Consider the following 20,280-nt stretch of genomic DNA (forward strand, 5'->3'; position numbering starts at 1 on the left):
CACCATCTGCAAGTAACCAGTGCTGGTTCTGCTATTACTACCAAACACTACAAGTACAATTCCTAGCTGCAAACCCAACTCTAGAGGAGTGTGGGAGTTCAATCCTTCTGATGGCAGGCATCTAAACTGTAATTAGATCAAACTCTTAAAGTATAATCCACTAAGTGCATAGCTCTTGCACTTCACCTGCAGGTTGAAAAGGAAGCCAAGCAGATGCAATATTATTGTACCTTGAACCTCTAAAGTGTCCCTTCTCTCCATAACCTTGTGCAAGTAAGATGAGCAACACATTTACCAAGAGACCATCACCATAACATCAGTGACTCCATCCCTCAGCATTTTTTGAGGGCTGTCCCTGGAAAGCTTCCTTTTTGTTTTGCCTTCAAAGACAAGAACACCAACTTAGCTTAATGCAGACCAGCCACACCAGCAGAAGTGATTAAGTACTTACACAGCATTTCTCAATCATTTTCTAGTGATGAAAAACAGGTGCAGGATACTTTGTACATTGAATAGAGGTGTGCAAAATAACGGAATACTACTGGTATTGAAGGGTGGTCTACTACTTACTGCAGATGTCAATTTGATGTTAACTTCAAGCATTTGGTTAGTGCAAGGCAGCAACAGAAACCCTTTCTAGCCGAGAGTCTACAAAGTCCTGAATCAGTTGTTTCCAAGACCACCACTGATTTACAATACACCTTTACACTTGTTGCCTATGCAATTTACTATATGCACCCTCTGAGCTGGGCAAAAACCCACCTAATCATTTGAGCGTGCTTTGCAATATTTTTATTTTTATGCTTTCCTAGCTACATCTCACCAAGTACCTTTAACAATACCAACAAAAACACAAAAAAACCCCTGCTCTACTTGCAGTTTTCTTGAAGAGCCCTAAACAAAAACAAAAATCCCCATCCCATTCAGATGATGTATTTGAAACTGAATGTGCTGTCGCAGGAGAGGCGTTTCCCTTTGCATCTCCCACAGAGGTCCTGGCGGTGGGGCCTCTTGGGATCCACGTGGCGCATCTTCACGGGGCAGGTGCACCGCGTCTGCTTGCAGCTCTGAGGGAGAAGGCGGCGGTCGGCGGCCGGGCCCGTGAGGCCGGGCTCAGGGCAAGGCGAGGATACCTTACCTGGCAGGTGATGTCCTCCACGCGGTACGGGTTGTAGGACTTCTGGCAGGTCCGGCAGAACTGACGGAAATAGACCTGCGGGGAAGGGCGGGCTCAGCAGGGCGGCGAGGAGCCCGAGCCGGGGCCATCCGAGCCGGGCCTTACCTTGTTGGTGCCCTGGACGCACCAGACGTAGGCGCTCTCCCAGCGGATGTTGCAGGCCTTGCAGTGGTAGTAGCCGTACTTCTGCTCCAGGAACTGCCGGGGACAAGGTTATTCGACGGTGCGAGCGCCTCCTGGGCCGGCCCGGCCGCGCTCTGCTCCCCCGGGCCGACACTCACCTGGAAGCGCAGGCGGGTCTTGCCTGCCGACGACTGCGGCTTCTGGGGTGAGGCTGGCGGCTCTGCCGGCTGGGCTTGAGGCTCGGCCGGCTTTGCCTCGGCCCGCTCTGGCGGCTGGGCTGACGGCTCGGCCGGCTTTGCCTCGGCCGACAGCTCTGCAGGCTTTGCCTCGGCCGGCTCTGCCACCTCCTCCTGTTTTGCCTCCGCTGCCGGCTCCGGGGGTGCGGCCGAGCGCGGCGCGAGTGGCTCGGCCGGGCGCTGCTCCAGCGGCTCGGCGCCACCCTCGGGGGGCTTCTCCCAGCTCGCCCGCACGGCAGCCGCCTCCGCCGCCCGCTGCTCCCGCAGCGCGGCCGGCTCCTCCTCGACGGCCGCCGCCTTGTCCTGCTGCTGCGGCCGCCGCTCCGGCTCCGGGCTCGGCTCCTCCAGGAAGGCGGTGAGTCTGCGGGACGCCACGGGCGAGTACACGGCGATGGTGCGGGGGAAGCGCACGGCGCGGGTGCTGGTGGTGGCGGGGCTGCCCAGCTCCTGCTCCCGGGAGGCGGCGGGGCCGGGGCGGCGGCGCAACAGCGTGCGGGGCCCGAGCGAGCACTGCACCGAGGCGTCCTGCCGCGGGTTCACCTGCACGCCCACCTCCTTGGTGTTGGCCTTGCGGAGCCGCGGCGTCAGGTTGGGGTTGACCTGGGAGAGGATGGCCTTCAGCTGCGCCCGCTGGTAGTTGTCGAAGTACTCGGCGGCCGCCTCCCCGTAGCCTGAGAAGTAGCTGCTGCTGCTGCCCCGCGGCCGCCAGCTGCCCGCCGCCCCTCCTTTGCCCTTGGGCGGCGGGTAGCGGTAGGAGTAGGGGCGGTAGGCGGTGTAGAGATAACTCGCCATCGCCTCCTCGGCCATTGTACCGGACCCGGGGCGACCCCTGGGCGGTGGCCTTAAATACCCCCGGGGCGGGGCCGGGCTTCCCTCGCCCCCGACGGGCGCCGGCTTTGCGGCCCCTTCCCATCCCCACCTGGTGCGGGCCTTGGGCCATCCCCCACCCCCTCACAGCTCCCCAGCTGAACCGGGCAGCGCGGCTCTTAATTGCCTCCAAGGCAGTAAACAGCAGAGAACACGAGTTTGGTTCGGCTTCGCCATGTATTTGTGGTGAGAACAATGAGAACAATGCTTTTACAGCAGGTAGGAGGCACAGAGATACACACGCGACGTGTTTTTTTCCTATCATCTGAACTGACACTGGGTTGGTGTTGACTCTGTAGAACACTGTTTCTTCCTTCTACCCTTTTCTACTGCACTCAGCCAGGCAGCAGCCTCCTTGCATGAAGTTTTACAGTTACTGGTTTGTGTCACAGTGATGCTTTCTATTTTTTCTGTTTTTTTTTTTTTCTGTTGGTTTTTTTTTTTTTTTTCCATGTTTACTTTTGAAGAAGAACTGTCATGGTAATAAACACATATCACCTTGTACAATGGGAGCAGCTGGAGAAATGACAGAGGCCGGGCAGCTCCGCTTGCACAGCAGCGAGCACAGCCCCAGCCTGTTTGCAAGCACAACAACACACATTCATGTCTAGGGAGTTACCTCTTTGTCCTGCCTAAAGCGCCGTCTGAGTCGGCTCCATCTGAATGGAGTTGTGCTCCTCTGTGGTCACTGTGCCATATGAAGTATCAGCTACCTCCTCTTCCTTCAGTTTCTTGTAGGAAATATCTGTGTCTTCCTCTTCACCAAGTGTATCTTGCTTGTAGCTGTCTCTTCCATACATCTTGTATGCCAGCACAAACAGTCCTGCTTCTGCTGACTGAAAAAGCGCATAAAGCAGGGGAAACATGTACATGCTCCCTATGATCTCCGGGGAGAAGGTGAGTTTTAGAATGGCGGTGCAGAGCTGGACGTTTTGGCACCCTGTTTCCAAAGATACTGTTCTCCTGCAGTGTGGGGGCATTTTAAAGACCGTGGCCAAGCCGTATCCCAAGGCGTACCCTGCCAGAGGCATCAGCACTGCAATGGCGTAGACAGACGCAGGAATCTGTGCCAACAGATCTGGGCCCAGCATGGTCCCAGTCAGGATGAACAGGACCACCAGAGTCACCAAGAGAGACCACAGGGAAATCTGGCAACAGATACAGACATTGATAAACAAGGGAGGGATAATATTTTGAAAGGATAAGCATAGCAGGTAGAAGCGTGCTGAAGAGTCTAAACGGCAAAACATGGTTGCACTGCCCTTCCCAGATTTGCTCCTGGCCTGGGATTTTGGTGGTGTTTGTTCATATCCCAGGAAAGGAACGGACTGAGGTCACTCACCCTCGATCATTTTGTTTTGAGATGACTTACTGGGAAACAAGAGTCAGGATTTGTGCCTCACTCTTCCTTTCTCAATTAAGCCAATTTAATAGCATGTTTTAAGGAAGCGTGGCCGTGCCTGCAGGTTGGTTTTGCCTGACCAGGGTGCAGCAAGAGTGGGGAGAAAGCAGGATGTCACAGAATGCCTCTGCTACAGTGTCCAGGATGCTTGCCGGGGTGCAGCACCAGGCTGCCCTCCTTCCTGTGCGCTGCCATAGGGGGGTAAGCCGCCCTTTCCCTCGCTTTCTCTGTCCCGTTTTATTTAAAGACTTAAAGTCTTTGTATTCCACCTAGGTAGTTGAATATACCTGTGTGAGACTAACACCGGTTTGGAGGGACCAAAAAGCTTAGTGCCGTCGCTCCCCGTCCCTGGTGCCGCCCCGGGCATCCCCCTCCTCCCGTCCGGGCCCGTGCCTACCTTGACCAGGAGGTCGGCGGCGCGGGGGTGCCGGTAGCGGATCAGCACCCCCAGGCCGATGGGCAGCAGGGTGCTGCCCAGCGTCAGGCTCACCGCCCCCAGGGGCAGCAGCTGCACCACGGCCGTGTTGATCCAGTGGCGGCTGTAGATCCAGAGGCAGAGGGGCATCAGGAAGAGGGCCAGCAGCGTGGAGGAGGCCGTCATGATAATGCTGCGGCGGGGGAACCGAAGAAATGCTCCATCACATGCCCGGCCGGGGACAGCCCCTGGGAGCCCCAAGCCCCGCTAGAAGTGGGTTCTGCAGCCGGCCGGGCACTTCTCACTGCAAGAGCCCGCTCGCCCTCCTTTCTCCCCTCTCCATCCCCCACCCCCTTTCCTGCTCCGGCCAGAGCACGGAGAAGGAGGCAGGAGGCGTGTGTCGGGGTTCATGTAAGATCCTCCACAGGAGAGGCAGGAGAGCAGTGCTGGCGATTCCCAGCGCGCCGTGCCCGCCCGCCCGCCCGACCGTCCCGGCTGCGCCTGCGACGGGTGCCCAGCGAACCCTCCCCGCGTCCGGGGCCGCCGCAGCCCCCGGCCGGCTGAGAGCGAGGGGCAGCGGGGCACCTACCTCAGATTCATATCCCCGTCGACGAGCACCGACATGAGATTGGAGAGGTTGCCGCCGGGGCAGCAGCCGCACAGCAGTACAGCCACGGCCGCCACCTCGTCCAGGGCGAAGATGAGGGCGAGGAGGAAGGCCACCAGTGGCATGGCCACGAATTGTCCCAGCAGCGCGAGCAGCAGCCCTACGGGCCGCCGGAGCTGCTGCCCCAGCTGCCCCAACTCCACGGCGCAGCCCAGCCCCAGCATGGTCGCGCAGAGCCCCAGACCCACCAGCACGCTCAGGCCCTGGCTGAGCGAGCGGTCCCCGAAAGTCTCGCCGCCCCCCTGTGCCAGCGCCCCGCCGTCGGGGCCGGCGCCCCCCGCCGCCGCCGGGGGCTGCGCGGAGCTGGCCATGGGCTGCGCGGCGCCGGGAGCCGCCGGCTCCCGCCCAGCCCCGGGGAGAGCGCGGGCGGCGGCGCCGTCAGTGCGGGGCGCGGGCAGGGCTCGTCCCGGTGGGCGGCGGAGCCCGCATCCCTCCCGGCCCCGCTCGGATCTCCGGCGCTGCTGACGCGGTCCCCGGCTCCTGTCTGCTGCGGGCGCGTCCCCGGCCCCACGCGGGGCCACCCCCGCCGTGGGCGGTGTCTCGCCTCGACGGCGGCAGCGCCAGCGCCGCCCGGCCCCGGCGGAGGGAAGCGCAGGGACTGCGGGCCCGCGGGCGCGTCCCCTCCGGTGCGACCCCGGCAGCCGCTCCTGGAGCCGGCAGGGCTCGACCTTTCCAGCGTGGAACTGAGGTATCTATCACAGGATTGCTTTGGCCTCGGCATTGCAAAAAGGTCAATTAGCGGCGCGATGTGGGTGGGCAGCACTAGACCCCTTTGCTGAAGGATTGCCAAGCTTCTTCCCCAGGCAATTCCTCATTTCTCAGGCAAGTTGCTGTTGCTGTGAAGGCTTTGGAATGTGAGATGAAGGATGGAAAGCCCTTTTCTGAGGTCGAGGAGTCACCACTTTCTGCTGGTGGGTACCCAGAAAATTGTCGAGAGAGTGGTACCTTTTAAAAGGTAGTCAGTACATGTGAAGGAAACAGGCACACAAATATTCAATCCAGGGTAAGACATTTAGTCTATCACCCAAAAATCACATCCAAGAGTGATTAAACTTTTTGCAGTCATAAAATTGTGCTTATATCATTTACTTTTCATTTAATTATTGTGTGTCACTCTGTTCCTTTAGAAGCAAAGTGCTTTATAGAATGCCCAACTAGACTCACAAGGGCAGGAGTTTTTGGGAGGGGAGGGTAGCTTCCAAGGGCAGGAGATATGTCAGTTGCTCTCACTCTTGGCACTACTATTGGCCTTGTCTTAGGAATGTAACTCATTCCCTCGTTCACCCGCAGGGTTTAGAGGGGTGGCAGCAACCACTGTGCTGCACATTGGCTTCTGCTCTTCATATGTGGCTCTACTTCTGCATGGAGCATTTTGGGTCACAGCTGAAGGGGGACACACTGGGTTTAAGGAGAGAGCCTATGGGAGCTGGCTGCTTGCCTTAAGCTCCATCAAACAGCAAGTTTGGGTAAAATTTTAGGCTGTCCCAGGTCTTGAGTAGAAGTTATTGGCGGCTTGAAAGAAAAACAGATGGTTTGCTTATTAAACCTTTGGTTCTTTCTTGGGGCATGGGTGACACAAGAAATGCAAGTAGTACCTGGTGACAAAATCTTGGGAACACAACTTTGCCAAAATGATGCCAAGTTCTATACTGTTCTGCCTGTGTTTGTTTTCTTGTCATTAGCCTAAGGAGAGCTCGGGGAAGATGAGTCATTGAAGCTGAACAACCAAATAGGATCCGGATTGCTTTAGTTCATTCATATTTTTAGGCTCTAGAGAAGGGGAGCTCAGGATCTGGTAGGCATTTGGAGCCAAGAGCATTCTCTGGGTTTAATTTTCTGGTTTGCATATACAGGAAAGTGCTTGAAGTGTATTTACTGTGCTTCATAGAGTCTTACCACTGTTATATCTTATTCCACCTGTAGCCAGTGCTTTGATTCCCAACATGCTGGCCATTTGTTTATCATACCCTCCCTGGTTTGTAAGAAATGCCCAGGTGGTTCCCTGTGGTGTGGCTGAGCAGGGATCACTGTGGGCAGACCCAAGATGGATCCACTGTGCAAGCACAAGGCTTATTGAGCAGATGGGAAGGGCACAGCCAGGCCTTCTGCTTTTATCTCCCACTGTCACTCCCCAAACTCCCCACTGCAGCAGGGCTGGTCACAGGAAGATATTTTTATATCATAATGTGTGGCACCCATGGTGCAGGCAGTTACAGGAGGAGTCCAGTATCCCTGGAACAAGATGCAGGCTTTCAGAGCCCACCCACTCAGCATAAACTTCAGTTTCAAGGGACACTGAACTACAGTGGGAAAATGTCATGAATGCATCGCAACAAATCAAGACCTCTTGAGATTTTTTGTTATAATTAATCAGCTAAAATTAAACTCATGGTTTAAACACAAGCAGAGAAGCTGCCTCCAGGGAAAGCCAAGTCTGAAGCTAGCTGATGTGTTTTGCTAATTGTCCATCCACAAAGTACTTCCACTCCAGGTGGGCACCTGGCATATTTTCACATGCAGCATTTAGAATGAAAAAACGTTGTACCTGCTGCTGAGCATGGTCTCTAACTTGCTGCAGCTTTCCTGATATGTCGTCATGTCTGGAGTGATGCTGAGCAGTTTTGCAGCATCTGGCTGTGAGGCAGACAGCTCACACATGGCAAACACCTCAGTGTATCTACATCCATGGGTAGTTTCCTTCTGCTTGCTTTTTTGGTGGGCAGGAGAAAGGATACTGCCTACCCTGCTATTACTGGAAGTCACAAATTGAATATTTGAGTATAAAAAGACTTGGCAAGTAAACCTGATCATATATCATTCTCAATTATTCCTTAGTTAGTCCTTCTGTTGAAAAATGGGTGAGAGGATAAGAGTTAGCAAGAACAAAGAAGAGGGAGGGAAAGGACTTCTGAAATATGAATTTGTTATAGTTTGTAACTTTCATTAAAAATATTGCTTTACAATAATCTTAGAAGAGGGTTGATTTTCACAGAAAAGTATTGTGCTATAAGCAGTCTGGAGAGGCAGAAGTCTCTCAAAGCCAAGGAATTCTGTTTGCCCCTTTTGTAACAGGATTTTTATGCATTTCCTTTTATTCAACTAGAATCAAAGGTGAAAAATAGAGGATAAACTTGTGAGGAATTTTGATAGTACTGTAAGGAATGAGCAAAGCAACCTTGCTGTTTACTCAGTTAGTGACTGCTTCAGCACACTGTGGGATGTTTCAATCACTTGCTTCTCCTGACAGAGATTAAAAGCATCTGGCATACTGCAACATTGCAATCATTGTGTCTATGCTTCCTCTTGGTGACTCCCAAGGGAAGTTGCTGTGAGGGTTGTTCGCTGAGCTGAATTTGGGGCAGCAAGAGGAGATTTGGTGTGTGCCTGTCACTCTGCAGGTTCTAGAGCCTCAAGCAAGAAGCGTTGGTTTGCAAATCCCAAGTGAGTTAAGGGTAAACCAGGGTCTTGGACTTGAAAGCCTAAATCCCAAACATGTTGCACTTAGGTGTGTGCATGCTATAGTTAAGAGTACTCCATAAAAGCAGCCAATGGGGCTGGGTGAGAAAGCAAAGGGTGGTCACCCCCTCTTTTCCCACTCTTCCCATTTCACTTAATATCCATTTCAGCTGCCCTCTCCTCTGCCTTGGCTCTTGCTGCTGTGCCTGGCTCTGCGGGAAGTGGCGTCACCCTCCCGTAAGTCAGGCTCTGCCTCTCTGCACGTCCCTGCCAGCTGATTTGTGGAGCTGTGCCGGGTGTTTGCAGAGGAAGGGAGGCCTCTGAAGGATAGTCCTGGAGGATGGGAAGCTTTCAGTCAGCACCTTAAGGCAGTGGTGCTACTAAAGACGCTGGGACAAAATACTGCTGTGAAAGTGATGTTCAGGTGAGACCTAGCAGGAATAGTTTCTGATTTCCAGGAGATATACAATCCCTTCATTTCTATCTTACTTGCTATGCACCTAGGCTATGGATAGAAATAAAATTAAAGACTTCATAGGGCAGTAATCATTTACCATGGGAAAAAGTCTTTGCTGTTTCCTTGAATTGTGTATTGTGTGAGCCTCTATATGAAGTTTAGAGTAATTTTGTGGTAAACTCCATGAAATGCATAAGCTCGATCTTATTTATAATATAGATCCAGAGCACTTATTTTTGTGGCTTAGGAGAGTTAGGAATTTGAGCCTAATTTTGTAGAAGTATTGGTGCTTTTGCTTGTTCTTCCATGGCTACCTTTGTGTCACCTGGTCCTTTGCTGAGCTAGGACCTGTCTCCCACTCTGTCTCTCCAGAGCGGGAGCACACAGGGGACTTTTTACCTTTTGTCACTCCCACCCATAGCCCACCCTCACAGAGCCAGCAACTGCAAGATCTTAGCAGACAAGTGACTTTCCTTTCTAAAAATTTATGTTGTTTGGGATCTTGATCACTAAACAGGTGAGAAAATACATTTTGGAAATGAGATGAAGCATTGAGATCTGTGCGATTAAGTTTTTCCCAAGAAACCTCCCCTGCCGGACACAGGCAGGAACTGCTTTGGTAAGGATGTGCCACTTGATTGACCTTGCTTCTGCTCCAAGATGTTTGTATTTCACACAAAGGCAGAGTGCAGTTGTACCATCTAGGTGGAGAAAACACAGAAGTCATGGGTTTCCTGCTAGTTCATTGCTCCTGCAGCTGTCTGTAGTGCAGAAGCACTAGAGCAGACCTGCCTTTCCTGCTCAATCCTGCTTGGTAAATCTCCACAATAATCAGTATCTTTTATTCCATCCTCGACCAGTCCCAGGGAATGAATTTCAGAATGCAGATAGTTCCTCTCCTCTTCAGCAGCAGTCACTGCTGCATTCCTGTTGTCTCCTCTTACAGGTGAGATCCCATCAAATCATCCTTGCCTTCTCCTGGCTGAGGTGGCAAAGGCATCCAGGAACCCTCCTGTGCTGCATTGCATCTGCCACTTCTCTGCTGTCTTTGTGATTTCTCTGTTCATGGGAGTGCTGTCCCCTTTTCTCACAAGTTCCTCTTCCTAATGATGCCTGTTTTGGTACAGTCCTGCTTCGTATTTGTGCTTGCCTTGGGAGCAGTGCTCTCTCCCAAGCAATTTAGAGCCTTTGAGATTTTATTAAATTGCAATGGTGTGGAAGGGAAACAGGCATAAGCCTCATTACCTGGCTAGGTAGTCTCCTTTCTGTCCCCTCTATGTGTTCAGTTTCTGAGCGAATGGGAACAGATCCTTTCACTGAAGCTCTGGGTTAGCAGTCAAGGGCAGAAATTATTAAGATAAAATCCTTCTGTTGCACTTGGTGTTCCCCAGTGTTTGTTTTTAAGATGTCTGAAGACCATTAATCAACAAGTAAGAGCATGATGCCTCAGGTCACAGTGTTCCAATACTTCATAATTAGAACTAAGTGTATAAGGCTGCGTGATCTGCCTTCTAAATGAAGAGGCCTTTTGCCAACCATCCCATTAAAAAAGGTCTTCTGGTCCATGAAAAAAGATGAAATCAGGGAGTCATTGACGAATAATTTTGTAAATTGACTGCTGACAGTGAGTTGTTGAGGCAGTTGTATCCCTACAACTGTTAAACAATTACTAGCAGCAGTTTTTCTTTAAGCAAATAAATGCCTTTATGTGAGGTACCTTTACCCAGATTCAAATAAGAAAGGATTCTGCCTCATCCACTATTCCCTTTTGTTGTCATTTGATCTTTTCCTGGAGTTGGAGTATTGTCAGGATTAAGATGAAAAGTCGTAATAAATGACCTGATGACTAATGCATGCGTTGGTCCAGAAAAGCCAAAATTAGCATCCTGCCCCATCACACAGGGACAGGGACAAGGAGGTGAGATGAGGATGACTCTGAAAGTACTGGACTCAAAAGAAAAAGAAAAATTACATCACTCACCTGCCAAAGATTTCACCATATGAAAAGGAATGTTAATAGTGAGCCCCATGGGAATGATAAGAGTTAATAGCATCAATATTCAGTATCTCAGGTTGCACACACAAAATCTCTTTGCACTCAGTTGCCAGCCATTTATATCGTGGCATTGAAGGTATGCCTGGATGTGGACTAAAGCTGTTTTGTGCTAGCATAACCAGAGAATAAAAATGTTTCTTGTCCTGCTGCCAAATTTTTACAAAATATTAAAAATGAGTATCAGTAATGCTGATCAGCAAATAAGCAAGTCCTTCAACATACGTGCACCATTACCTAAATTAGCTCTCAAGCTCTCTAGAAAAAAAATCTCAGGGAAATGGGGAGAAATAAATCTCAAATGTCATAGGCACCTCTTAATTCTTGTCTTAGCTAATGTTGTATATTAATCCTATGAAAATAGCCTTGACATAGTTGGCATAGTGTTATGTGCATGAAGCAGAACATTTTTTTATAAACCGTGGTATCAGTAGAGCCTGTATGTCACTGCAGTTGAGGCAGATGTGCTCTGGGCTTTGTATATTTGTTGATTTTCCAGAGAGATGAAAGCATGAAAGTCTTCATCAACAAGATCTTTTATTTCCTTTCTGCAGTGCCTGAGCAGAAATGCTGGGTGTGAAACCAGGGGAGTATTTGTTCCTGCCTGGGGTATTCATTCTACCACTAGCTGAGAATAATCTCTTCTTATGAACTCAGAACTCCTCAGAAACACAATGGGTTTAAGCTGCTGTAAGAGAGATTCGAATTAGATACTGATGGGGAAGTAAAAGCAGTGGTGCTGAAGGCTGGATAATCTGGGCAGGCAGCAGTGATCTCCCAGGAAAGGTCAGGCAAACATCTCCAGCTGCTGACTTCACTTTGGGGTGGCATGGCCTGACCAGGTGACCCCACAAGGCTCCTCCTGGCCCCTGCTTACCTGGTTGTCTGGGAGTCATCCAAATCCTTTGTCCTCTGCAGTGACCATGCTGGTACCAGTAAACCTTACATCTCCCTGGGGCCTGACTGCATGAGCAGCTGGAGCTGCTGGCAGCACTGTGGGAATCACAGGCATTGCCCAAGCTGGGGATGTCAGGTACTCTTCACAGCCCAGAAATGAAGCCTGTGTCCTGAACTGCTTGCAAATTTGATTGAGCTGGCGGCATCTTGCATCCTGCCTACCAAAGAACAAGCCTTGGACAGAGCTGTTTCAGATTGGATAGTCAGAGGAAGGAATAAAAAGTGGTCAGCCCCTTGTTTCAGGGTGGAAGAATTAAAGAAAAAAGGTTGGAATAAACATACACAAAAAGGCCACCATAAGAGATCCTTTCCTCTGCTCAGTCCATTATAATATAAGAAAGCAAAAACTAGAGATATTAGTAAATTAATTTTAAGATATTAAAATACATCAATTCATAAATTAATATAAATAAATAGATGACATTTATTTAATACACACTATTTAAAGTATATCATTTCTAAATAAAATATTTGAAACATATATTTTACCCATATATACGTGGGTAGTCTAAATGCTGAGGAAGTTTCAGCAGGAGATTCTTGCTTTGGAAATCAAAGGTGGCTGGGACCAAAGGAGTAGCTGCCCACAGACACCTGTAAGGTACCAGTGCTCAGTGTTTCCAGCTGTGAGCAGTACCTGCAGTAACCCCAGGCCCCTGAGGGAAAGTCTACCCAAAAAAACCCTGCCCAAACCCCTCCAGGCAAGGGAGGTGCTGTGCAGGATAGGAATTGGGGATGGACAGGAGATAACAGAGTCAACTCAATCTGCAAAACAAGTTGCTTCAAGCTAACACCAAGAAGTCTAAACAAATCCAGGTCCCAAATGCAAGGTACCAGCTAGGGAAATAGTGCAAAACCACCTAGGGAAGGGACCTTCTCTGTCCCCAAAGAGTTTATTATCAAAGATGCAGGGTCATTACATTACCATGCTCATGTGGAGAGGGAGAAGTTATCCATAGGAGTCATTAATTTGCATAAGATCATACTGGAAATAGTGGCAAAGCCGCACACTGGTGACAAGAGCACTAAGCTCCGACTGGTACCATACTCCTAAGGAGGCAGCACTTACAGTGTGATCCTCATGACAAAAAAAAATCTGTTTCTCTACCACTGCCAAACATCCACAGAATCAATTTTCACCTGTAGCTTCTTGAAGTGTTTGAGTGATATTGCTGATACCCTCCTTAGGACCTGTCATAAACAGTGAGCAATCACTTCCAGTCTCCAAAGACGTGTTTATTCTGCTCCCAGAGGGACTCAACAGGGAGGATGACTGATTCATTGTAAGGGCTTCTTTAAACCCTTTGATTCATTAGCAAAGGAAAGGTGTCCAAGCATATTTTCCCTTCAAGTGGAGAGGCTGTCTCATAGCTCGTGGCTGCTCCCTGTCCCTGCAGCATGCTGGCACTCATCATTAGCATCCCAGGCCTTCTGACATTCAAGACATTTTTGGCATTTATTAGATAATGAAAGATATTATCTGAGAACTCAGAAGGAGATTTTAGAAAGACCTTAAGTAACCAAAAATTTAATTTTGAGGGCATAACAAACAGTAAGAGCCATTGGCCAACCAGTGTAGGAAGCACTAATATACAAGTGCAAATTTCACTGCTGCTTGTGCAAAAATGCCTGTCACAGCTGATCTCTTCCCAGGAGATTCCTTGGGTCAAATACTTAAATGTGGAAGGCCTGAGGAGCCAAGCTCTGCAGAGAAGGAGGCTGACCCATGCTCCCTGTTGCAGAGTAGTAACAGCATCAGTTTGCAGTCACTGCTTCTGCCCCAAAGCAGAAGCAGCCCTGGTGCAACACAGACTCCCAACCCCTGCAGTAATTTCACAGCTGTGCCAATGAGAATTGTGGCTCATTGCTGTGCTTGGGTTGCTCAGAGGAGCTGCTCTGGGGGTAGGCTCTACTTCACTGCTGTGCAGAGTGCCACAGCAAGAAGAGGAGGGGTGTATGTCCTGTGCAATCCATGCCATCTCTGGGTAGCTCAGTACAAGCCTTCTGGCATCCCACTGCCTTGAGATGTTGCTGTGTCAGCACACTGCACCACACATTTAGCTGGAAAAACCCAGACCAGTAGGAAGATATTTCTGAAATCCTAGACAATTTAGGGAGGTTTAAATCTACGTGATACTTGAGTAAAAAGTCTAATGGGGGTGTTTCAGACTCCTCAAGAGGTGGTTTTTATGGCCTGCTGTGTGTGGCTTCATCCTCCCTCAGAGTAGGGCATAGATACAGCTGTTAATTACATTCAGGACCTTATGGACAATTCAGTGAAAGCTCAGGACAACGTGGTGAATTTAAGCTGAACTAGATCAAACTTGGGATGAAAAAGCACAGTGAAAGCAAGATCACCCTCTAGTGTCTGAAGAGTCCTGGGTAGGAAGCAAAGATAAAAAAAAAAAAAGTATTTAATAACAGGAAAAAAAAGACAGAAAAAGAGAAGGGCTAAAAAGAGTGCATAAATGGGTTATAAATGTAACCTACCAGTGGTTTTGAATTTTGAAAGAAGGTTTCTGGTAGGCAGTTTTCTTGTTTTGCTAATTAATATTATTTAATTATCTTGATAATGAGAAGGATGCAGAAAGTGGGAACACACAGATAGAATTTGCTAATGAAAACAGTTGAGAGACTTCAGCAGAGAAATGGCCTGGGCGAGGAGTGGGGGAGATGAGCTGAGGCAAGGCTCTGAAGAGGGCACATGGTTGGAGCTCCTTAACAAAGAAACACCTGCTTTTTTTTACTCCAGTTCTGCCATTGAGGCACTTAGGTGGAGGAAGGGAGTCTTAAACTGATGTTGTATCTTTGTGAAAGTGGGGAAAGAGGGTACAAAATCAGTAGAGCCTACTACACAGTAGCAAGTCTTGAGCAGTAAGTTGTGGCTTTGTAAATGCAATTTTCCATTTCTTCCACTGGCAGTGGACCACTGGGCAGGAGAGCTGGCACTGGTGGCTGGGTGCAGGGACCTGCAGAGAATTGTATTTCAGTCCCCTGGGCAAATTTTCATGCGGGGTAAATTATAAAGGTGAGAAGTCCACCATATAGCAATTAAATCCCTCTGTTTTTTTCTTGGAAAGTTAGCCTGAATTTGTCAGGCTTTATCAGAGCCTTGTGTTGCCAAAAGCTGCTTTATTGCTGAGCTGGGCTTGGGTGCTCTACCAGATCCATGACTTTAAGCAAGTCCCTTTAATATTTCTCCAGTATGTTTGTGTACATGGGTCCCACCATTCATGCTGAGCCTGTGTGAATGGCAGCATCAATAGTCACTAAATCTTTGTTGATGTTCTTTTAAAGGGAAAATAAAAATCTCTTGACTCTGACATTTACAATAGGTATTAGCTGTTCTCTGACATTTGGGCTCATAAACCGAGGTCAACCAAATTTCTGTTCTTAACTTACCCTACTGTATCAGACCAGATATGAACTGACTGCTGCCCCTTTCTCTAAATAGCAGCCACCTGCCCCTTGCTCCCAGCACGTGAGCCAGGAAGCCTGGGAGTCATTGCAGCGATGATGAACTGAGCCCCAAGAAAACAAACGAGCATCCTTGGGAGTGTCTGAGGGTCTTCTATAGCCCACTCTTGCACCATAACAAATTATTTATTTGAGCCCACAGGCATTCAGGGTGTCTGTGTGCACTGAATCAACAGTGTTGGCATGGCTGCTGCCATGTTTTCAATGGCTCCTGCTATGGCAGTGCAGCTGCACCCTGAGCAAGGAGTTTTGGGGGGCGGCCGTGACCCCACTGCTGGGGCTGTGTGTGCAAGCAGGGGCATCCTGTGGCTCAGGAGCTCCCATGGAGGGAGGGGGATGCTCCAGGCTGCTTTCCTGAAGCTGTGTGGTGGTGGTGATACCACAGTGCTGTCCCTGACATGCAGGCATGGTTTTAAAGGGATGAGAATCAGGACAAGGTTTTCACGACTCCTTTGAACACAGGTCACTTGAAGCGGCAGTAACAGAGGTTTTCTGTGTCTGCATTAGCCTGGTGGGGAAGAGATGAACAGAAACAATATAACCCTGCCCTGGGCTTAATAGTTGGGTGAGTAAATGTAGGGTAAATGGACCACTGTGGAGCTAAGAGGCTAAGACAGGAGCTGAGACTGAACATGAAAAGCAGAGGGTTTGCCTGATCTCCCTTTTCTTTTTCTTTGAGAGGAGATTCAAAATGGTAGCAAGTGCTTCAATGAAAGTTTTATTTTTAAAGGGAGGAGAGTGACAAAGATATAATTATGGTGGCACAAGGTACTTTGTCCTGCTGCTCATCATTAAGACAAACAGCTTTGAACAAGAACACTCACACTGCCTTTAATTTGGCATGTGTTGGATTCAGTCAGCCAGCAGCACATTTGGCCTTACCCTCTGCCCTGAAAAGGAACCAAACTCACTATAACCCAGAGTTTGGTCCAGCATTACTTTCTCCTGGCACTCATGTTTGGCACAGAGACCAGCAGCAGCAGTGTTAAGTTAACCCTGCTGAGTGAAAGGCAGGTAAGGATCAGTTGGATAACGAAGCTGTAATAGTAAGTTGTGCAGTTTTGTTTGCTGATTGTCTAAAGGGAAACAAACAACTTAGGAAGAGTGCTGTAAAACAAATGAAGGAGACTCCTGGGAATTATAGTGATGCTGGTGTTAGAGCACAGGCTCCCCTGTCCAACCCAGCAGCTGATCTGTCAGTGCCCAAGGCAGGAGCCTGGGAAGAGCAGGAGGCTGGGGAAAGCCCAGCATGCTGGCCCCCTACCCTGACCACTCCACCATCACCAGCACATCACACCTCAGCTATTTTTTGATCACATTTGTGGCTTTAAGCAGCCAAGGCCACAGAGAGTCCCAAGTCAAGTCACTGATGATCTACTCCCACATTTGATAAGCACCTTTTTCTCTTGGGCCAGGCAGAGGCAGGGAAAAATGGGGACAGAATTGTCTTTATTCACCTTCCTCTTACTATGTAGAGAGTTTCCATGAAAAAAACCCTAGCCTTGCTACTGGAGGAGAGTGGAGGTAGCTGGTGTCAGACTTCTGGAGAACTAATGCTGGGTGGGGGGCCAGTAGTTTGCCTGACATTGGTCCAAGCTGTTTACACTAGTGAGGTTTTTAATCAGCCTGTCATAGCAGGGCTGTAAAAGGTTGCAAGTTTCCAAGTTCTGGAAAAATAATGGCAAAGAAATGAAAAAAAAAGCAACAGAATGGAAAATGATAGATAGTCTGTATTCTGTGCATTGTGCATGATAATCAGCAGCTGAGTGGCACTGGGGACAAACCACAGTCACCTTCTCAGCAAGGCATAACTCACTCACCACAACAGGTGTATTGTCTTGAATCTCCCATACTGTACTGCCAATGGAAGCAAGCTTTCAGGGATAATTTAAAAACAGCAAGGAGGGGGAGAAAATGCTGGGGGAGAAAGCATCACATGCCACTTTCTTTTAAGCTTTACTGTTGAAGCTGCTGAAGGGTCTGGAGCACAAGTTCTAGTTCTTGTGTTCTAGTTTTAACACAGGGAGCAGCTGAGGGAGCTGAGGGTGTTTAGCCTGGAGAAAAGGAGGCTCAGGGGAGACCTTATCCCTCTCTACAACTGCCTGAAAGGAAGCTGTAGTCAGGTGGGGATTGGTCTCTTCTCTCAGTCAGTAGCCCAAGCTGTGCCGGGAGGTTTGAGTTGGACACAGAATTTTCTTCACAGAAGGGGTGTTTAGACATTGGAATGCACTGCCCAGGGAGGTGGCAGCATCACCATCCCTCAAGGTGTTGAAGGAAAGGCTGGACATGGCACTTAGTTGGTTTGATTTGATGATTTCAGAGGTCTTTTCCAACCATGAGATTCCATCTCCTTATGCTGCTGAAACTCAGATTACAATATAAGTATCTTCTTTTGTTTAGTCTGGTGAAAGGTACAATATACTTTTGACCCCTGAGAGTGCCACACTGCATAGAGATCTCAGGCATTCCAGTTTTCAAATTTTTTTTTTTTTTGTTTGTAACAGGTGGATGATGCACCAAGTTAAAAAATCACTTTGTTGGTAAGAAATCATTTTTGCTACCACTTCCTTTAAATAAATGCTGAAGAGCTACAAATCATCTTAATCACTACAGTTACATTTTGAGTCCTTCAAAGTGCTTAATGTGGTCTCAACAGAATGTATCATTTAATGCAAAGAGGACAATAACACACAGCAGAACTCTATGTGGTACTACATTTGAAAACAGTTGTAAAAAAATCTTGTGGAGAGTGAGTCTGGTGGAATTTGCTCATTTCAGTTAACTCTTAGAGCCAAAAGCATCTTCATTGGGCAACTGTGTGTAAAACACACATGCTCCCGAGAGCAGCTGAATCCCAGCCTCACCTTCCTGAAACAGGACAAGTACAGACAGGCTGCCTGTAGGTGTCAGACTAGGACTGCACAGCTGCATAAATGCAAGTCAGGAGCACGTGAGGCTCCTGCTTTGTTTCTTAAATCAAAGCAACCTCACATGTTGCCTGTTTCACTAAAGTAAACATTATATCTAAAGTTTGTTCTGTTCCAATCAAAAGAGGGAGAACTGTAGACAATACTGCTGATATGGTCATTTCCCATACCTGTTTCAATGCAAATACTTCTGAGAAAGAAAAGGTAAGTTTTAAATTATTAAATTGTGCTTTTAAATGATTAAATTGTGCAGCCATCTAATGACTAGCAGCATAAGCATTTTCAGCCTTCTGCCTCCTTACATCTTCATCACTTATTTTCTTTCACCACTACAGTCACTTTTCTAGAGGGGAACATGATATGTAGGAGAACCCAAAGGGGCTGTCACACCTTCCCTCAGAATGAGAACTGAGAAAAATACTATTTCTAATCTTCAGTCTTGCGATATGGTGATGATACTAATTATAAACAACAATTTAATATAGAAGAGTTTGTTACAGAAACCTACTAAAGAGAAGGGCAAAAAAGGTTAATTCCCAGATTCTGACACTGCTCTACTTTGCTGAAGGAGTGGGGCAAGTGGTACTTGACTGCATGACTAAAAAGTGACAATACCTTTTAGAAGCAACAGGTCTGAAGCCAGTTCTACATAAATATGTCAGTTAACTAGGGGAAATATTTTAACCTACTGGCTTAAGTACAAAATAGGGGATTATGCTGGGATAAACAATTAATTGGAAGTTTTACAGCTTAAGTTTTGTTAAATTTCATATTAAGTGGCTAACAAATAGAATTAAACCTGCCCTTATTAATACCAAGATAAGACAAAGATGGCATTCACATTACTATTGCATCCATTGCTTTGCAGCAAAATGCAGATTACAGAAAGATACCAAGTTCAAAACTTCTTGCTTATATGTGAGCCAAAGATGGTGGCATTCATATAGAAAGTAGATAAAATATGTACTTATCAGTTCTAAGAGGGCTTAGGGACACTTTTACATTGCTCAATTTTCTGCATAAATTCCAGAATTTTCAAAATTAAAATTTTGTTTCTACCACCAATGTGGTGGTCTGAAGTGAGCACAAATCCTGAAAAACAGGAAAGGCAGGCATGTATAGTTCAAACTGCCCATACATATCATTCTGGATGAAAATTTAGAATAGTTTTTCATGCAAGTCTGAACTATGCAGTGTCCTTCCAGAACAGAGGCACAAGTCTACCTCTCTCTGTCAATGAAATCACAGATTTCACTCAAATAGAGTGTTGTATTCAGTTCATGAATTACAGTGAGCAGAAACCAATATTGGTAACCTCTAGAAAAGTTAATACAGTTCCTGAAAAACAACCCAACCAGACAAAAAAGCCATAATATCCTCTAAATTTCTAAAAGCTTTTAAAAACTTTGTTGTAAAAATAATGATCCAGGAAGTATTTTGTGGTAAGAATATTTTATATATTTTTTTTACACTTTTAACACTTACAAAAACATTGAAACACAAAAAAAAATTAAATAACTTTGGGAGCAGAATAAATCCTTCTGCCTACACACATACATCAATTCCAAGCTGTTGGCACAAAAAGTAATCCACATTCATAAAACCCTTACTACTATATCAAACATAAGTTAAGTAAATCATAGGCACTATTTTATCAAATCCATATTTCCACAATTCTGCAGTAAATCTCTAAACACAGAGCCCCATGATTTCCTGATATCAATGAACTGGTAATGCACAAAGGCTTTCTAGCAAATAGACAGTCTGTCTTCTCAGGAAGTCATTTGCTGTATTTCTGGGGGAATAGCAGAGAAAAAATCCCTATAAAACTCAAGCTGAATTTACCCAAGCAATGAATTACTTAACTTAAGGAAACATACACAAGTTTGATGCAACCATGGTAAAACCCCCAATGTTGTCATCTAAATTGATTTTCAAAATTTCTAAGTCAAGAAAAGTTTGATAAAATCCATCCATTTAAATTCCCCTTTCTTCAGTGAAGATTGCAGCATTGATTTGTAAAATGCTGAAATATTAGAATTCAGGTTTTGCTGAGAGTATGCACA

At 47.6% G+C, this 20,280-nt stretch overlaps 2 protein-coding genes across 2 annotated transcripts; both read right to left on the reverse strand.

The window, feature by feature from the left end:
• Positions 1 to 923: 923 nt before the first annotated feature.
• On the reverse strand, positions 924 to 2,343 carry ZAR1 (zygote arrest 1). The gene is made up of 5 exons (XM_056490341.1): positions 1,645 to 2,343; positions 1,459 to 1,554; positions 1,283 to 1,375; positions 1,139 to 1,213; positions 924 to 1,067 (listed from the first exon to the last, which is right to left on the reverse strand). The coding sequence occupies exons 1-5, from the start codon at positions 2,341 to 2,343 to the stop codon at positions 924 to 926; spliced, it is 1,107 nt and encodes a 368-aa protein (XP_056346316.1).
• A 222-nt stretch (positions 2,344 to 2,565) lies between these two features.
• SLC10A4 (solute carrier family 10 member 4) lies at positions 2,566 to 5,345 on the reverse strand. Its single transcript, XM_056489817.1, has 3 exons — positions 4,810 to 5,345; positions 4,203 to 4,413; positions 2,566 to 3,551 (listed from the first exon to the last, which is right to left on the reverse strand). The coding sequence occupies exons 1-3, from the start codon at positions 5,196 to 5,198 to the stop codon at positions 3,036 to 3,038; spliced, it is 1,116 nt and encodes a 371-aa protein (XP_056345792.1). The 5' UTR covers positions 5,199 to 5,345; the 3' UTR covers positions 2,566 to 3,035.
• Between the last annotated feature and the right edge of the window lie 14,935 nt (positions 5,346 to 20,280).

Source organism: Oenanthe melanoleuca, chromosome 4, assembly GCF_029582105.1.
Source record: "Oenanthe melanoleuca isolate GR-GAL-2019-014 chromosome 4, OMel1.0, whole genome shotgun sequence".
NCBI lineage: Eukaryota > Metazoa > Chordata > Aves > Passeriformes > Muscicapidae > Oenanthe > Oenanthe melanoleuca.

Bases quoted from the DNA above. Each gene is read 5' to 3' on its own strand.
- ZAR1 (XM_056490341.1), bottom strand. From the start codon at position 2,343: ATGGCCGAGGAGGCGATGGCGAGTTATCTCTACACCGCCTACCGCCCC. The intron at 1,555-1,644 runs GTGGCAGAGCCG...GAGCGGGCCGAG, and splicing joins CGGAGGCAAAACAGGAGGAG to GCAAAGCCGGCCGAGCCTCA. The intron at 1,068-1,138 runs GTAAGGTATCCT...CTTCTCCCTCAG, and splicing joins TGGAGGACATCACCTGCCAG to AGCTGCAAGCAGACGCGGTG.
- SLC10A4 (XM_056489817.1), bottom strand. From the start codon at position 5,198: ATGGCCAGCTCCGCGCAGCCCCCGGCGGCGGCGGGGGGCGCCGGCCCC. The intron at 4,414-4,809 runs GTAGGTGCCCCG...CCCCCGCCGCAG, and splicing joins GACGGGGATATGAATCTGAG to CATTATCATGACGGCCTCCT. The intron at 3,552-4,202 runs GTAGGCACGGGC...ATCTGTTGCCAG, and splicing joins CCGCCGACCTCCTGGTCAAG to ATTTCCCTGTGGTCTCTCTT.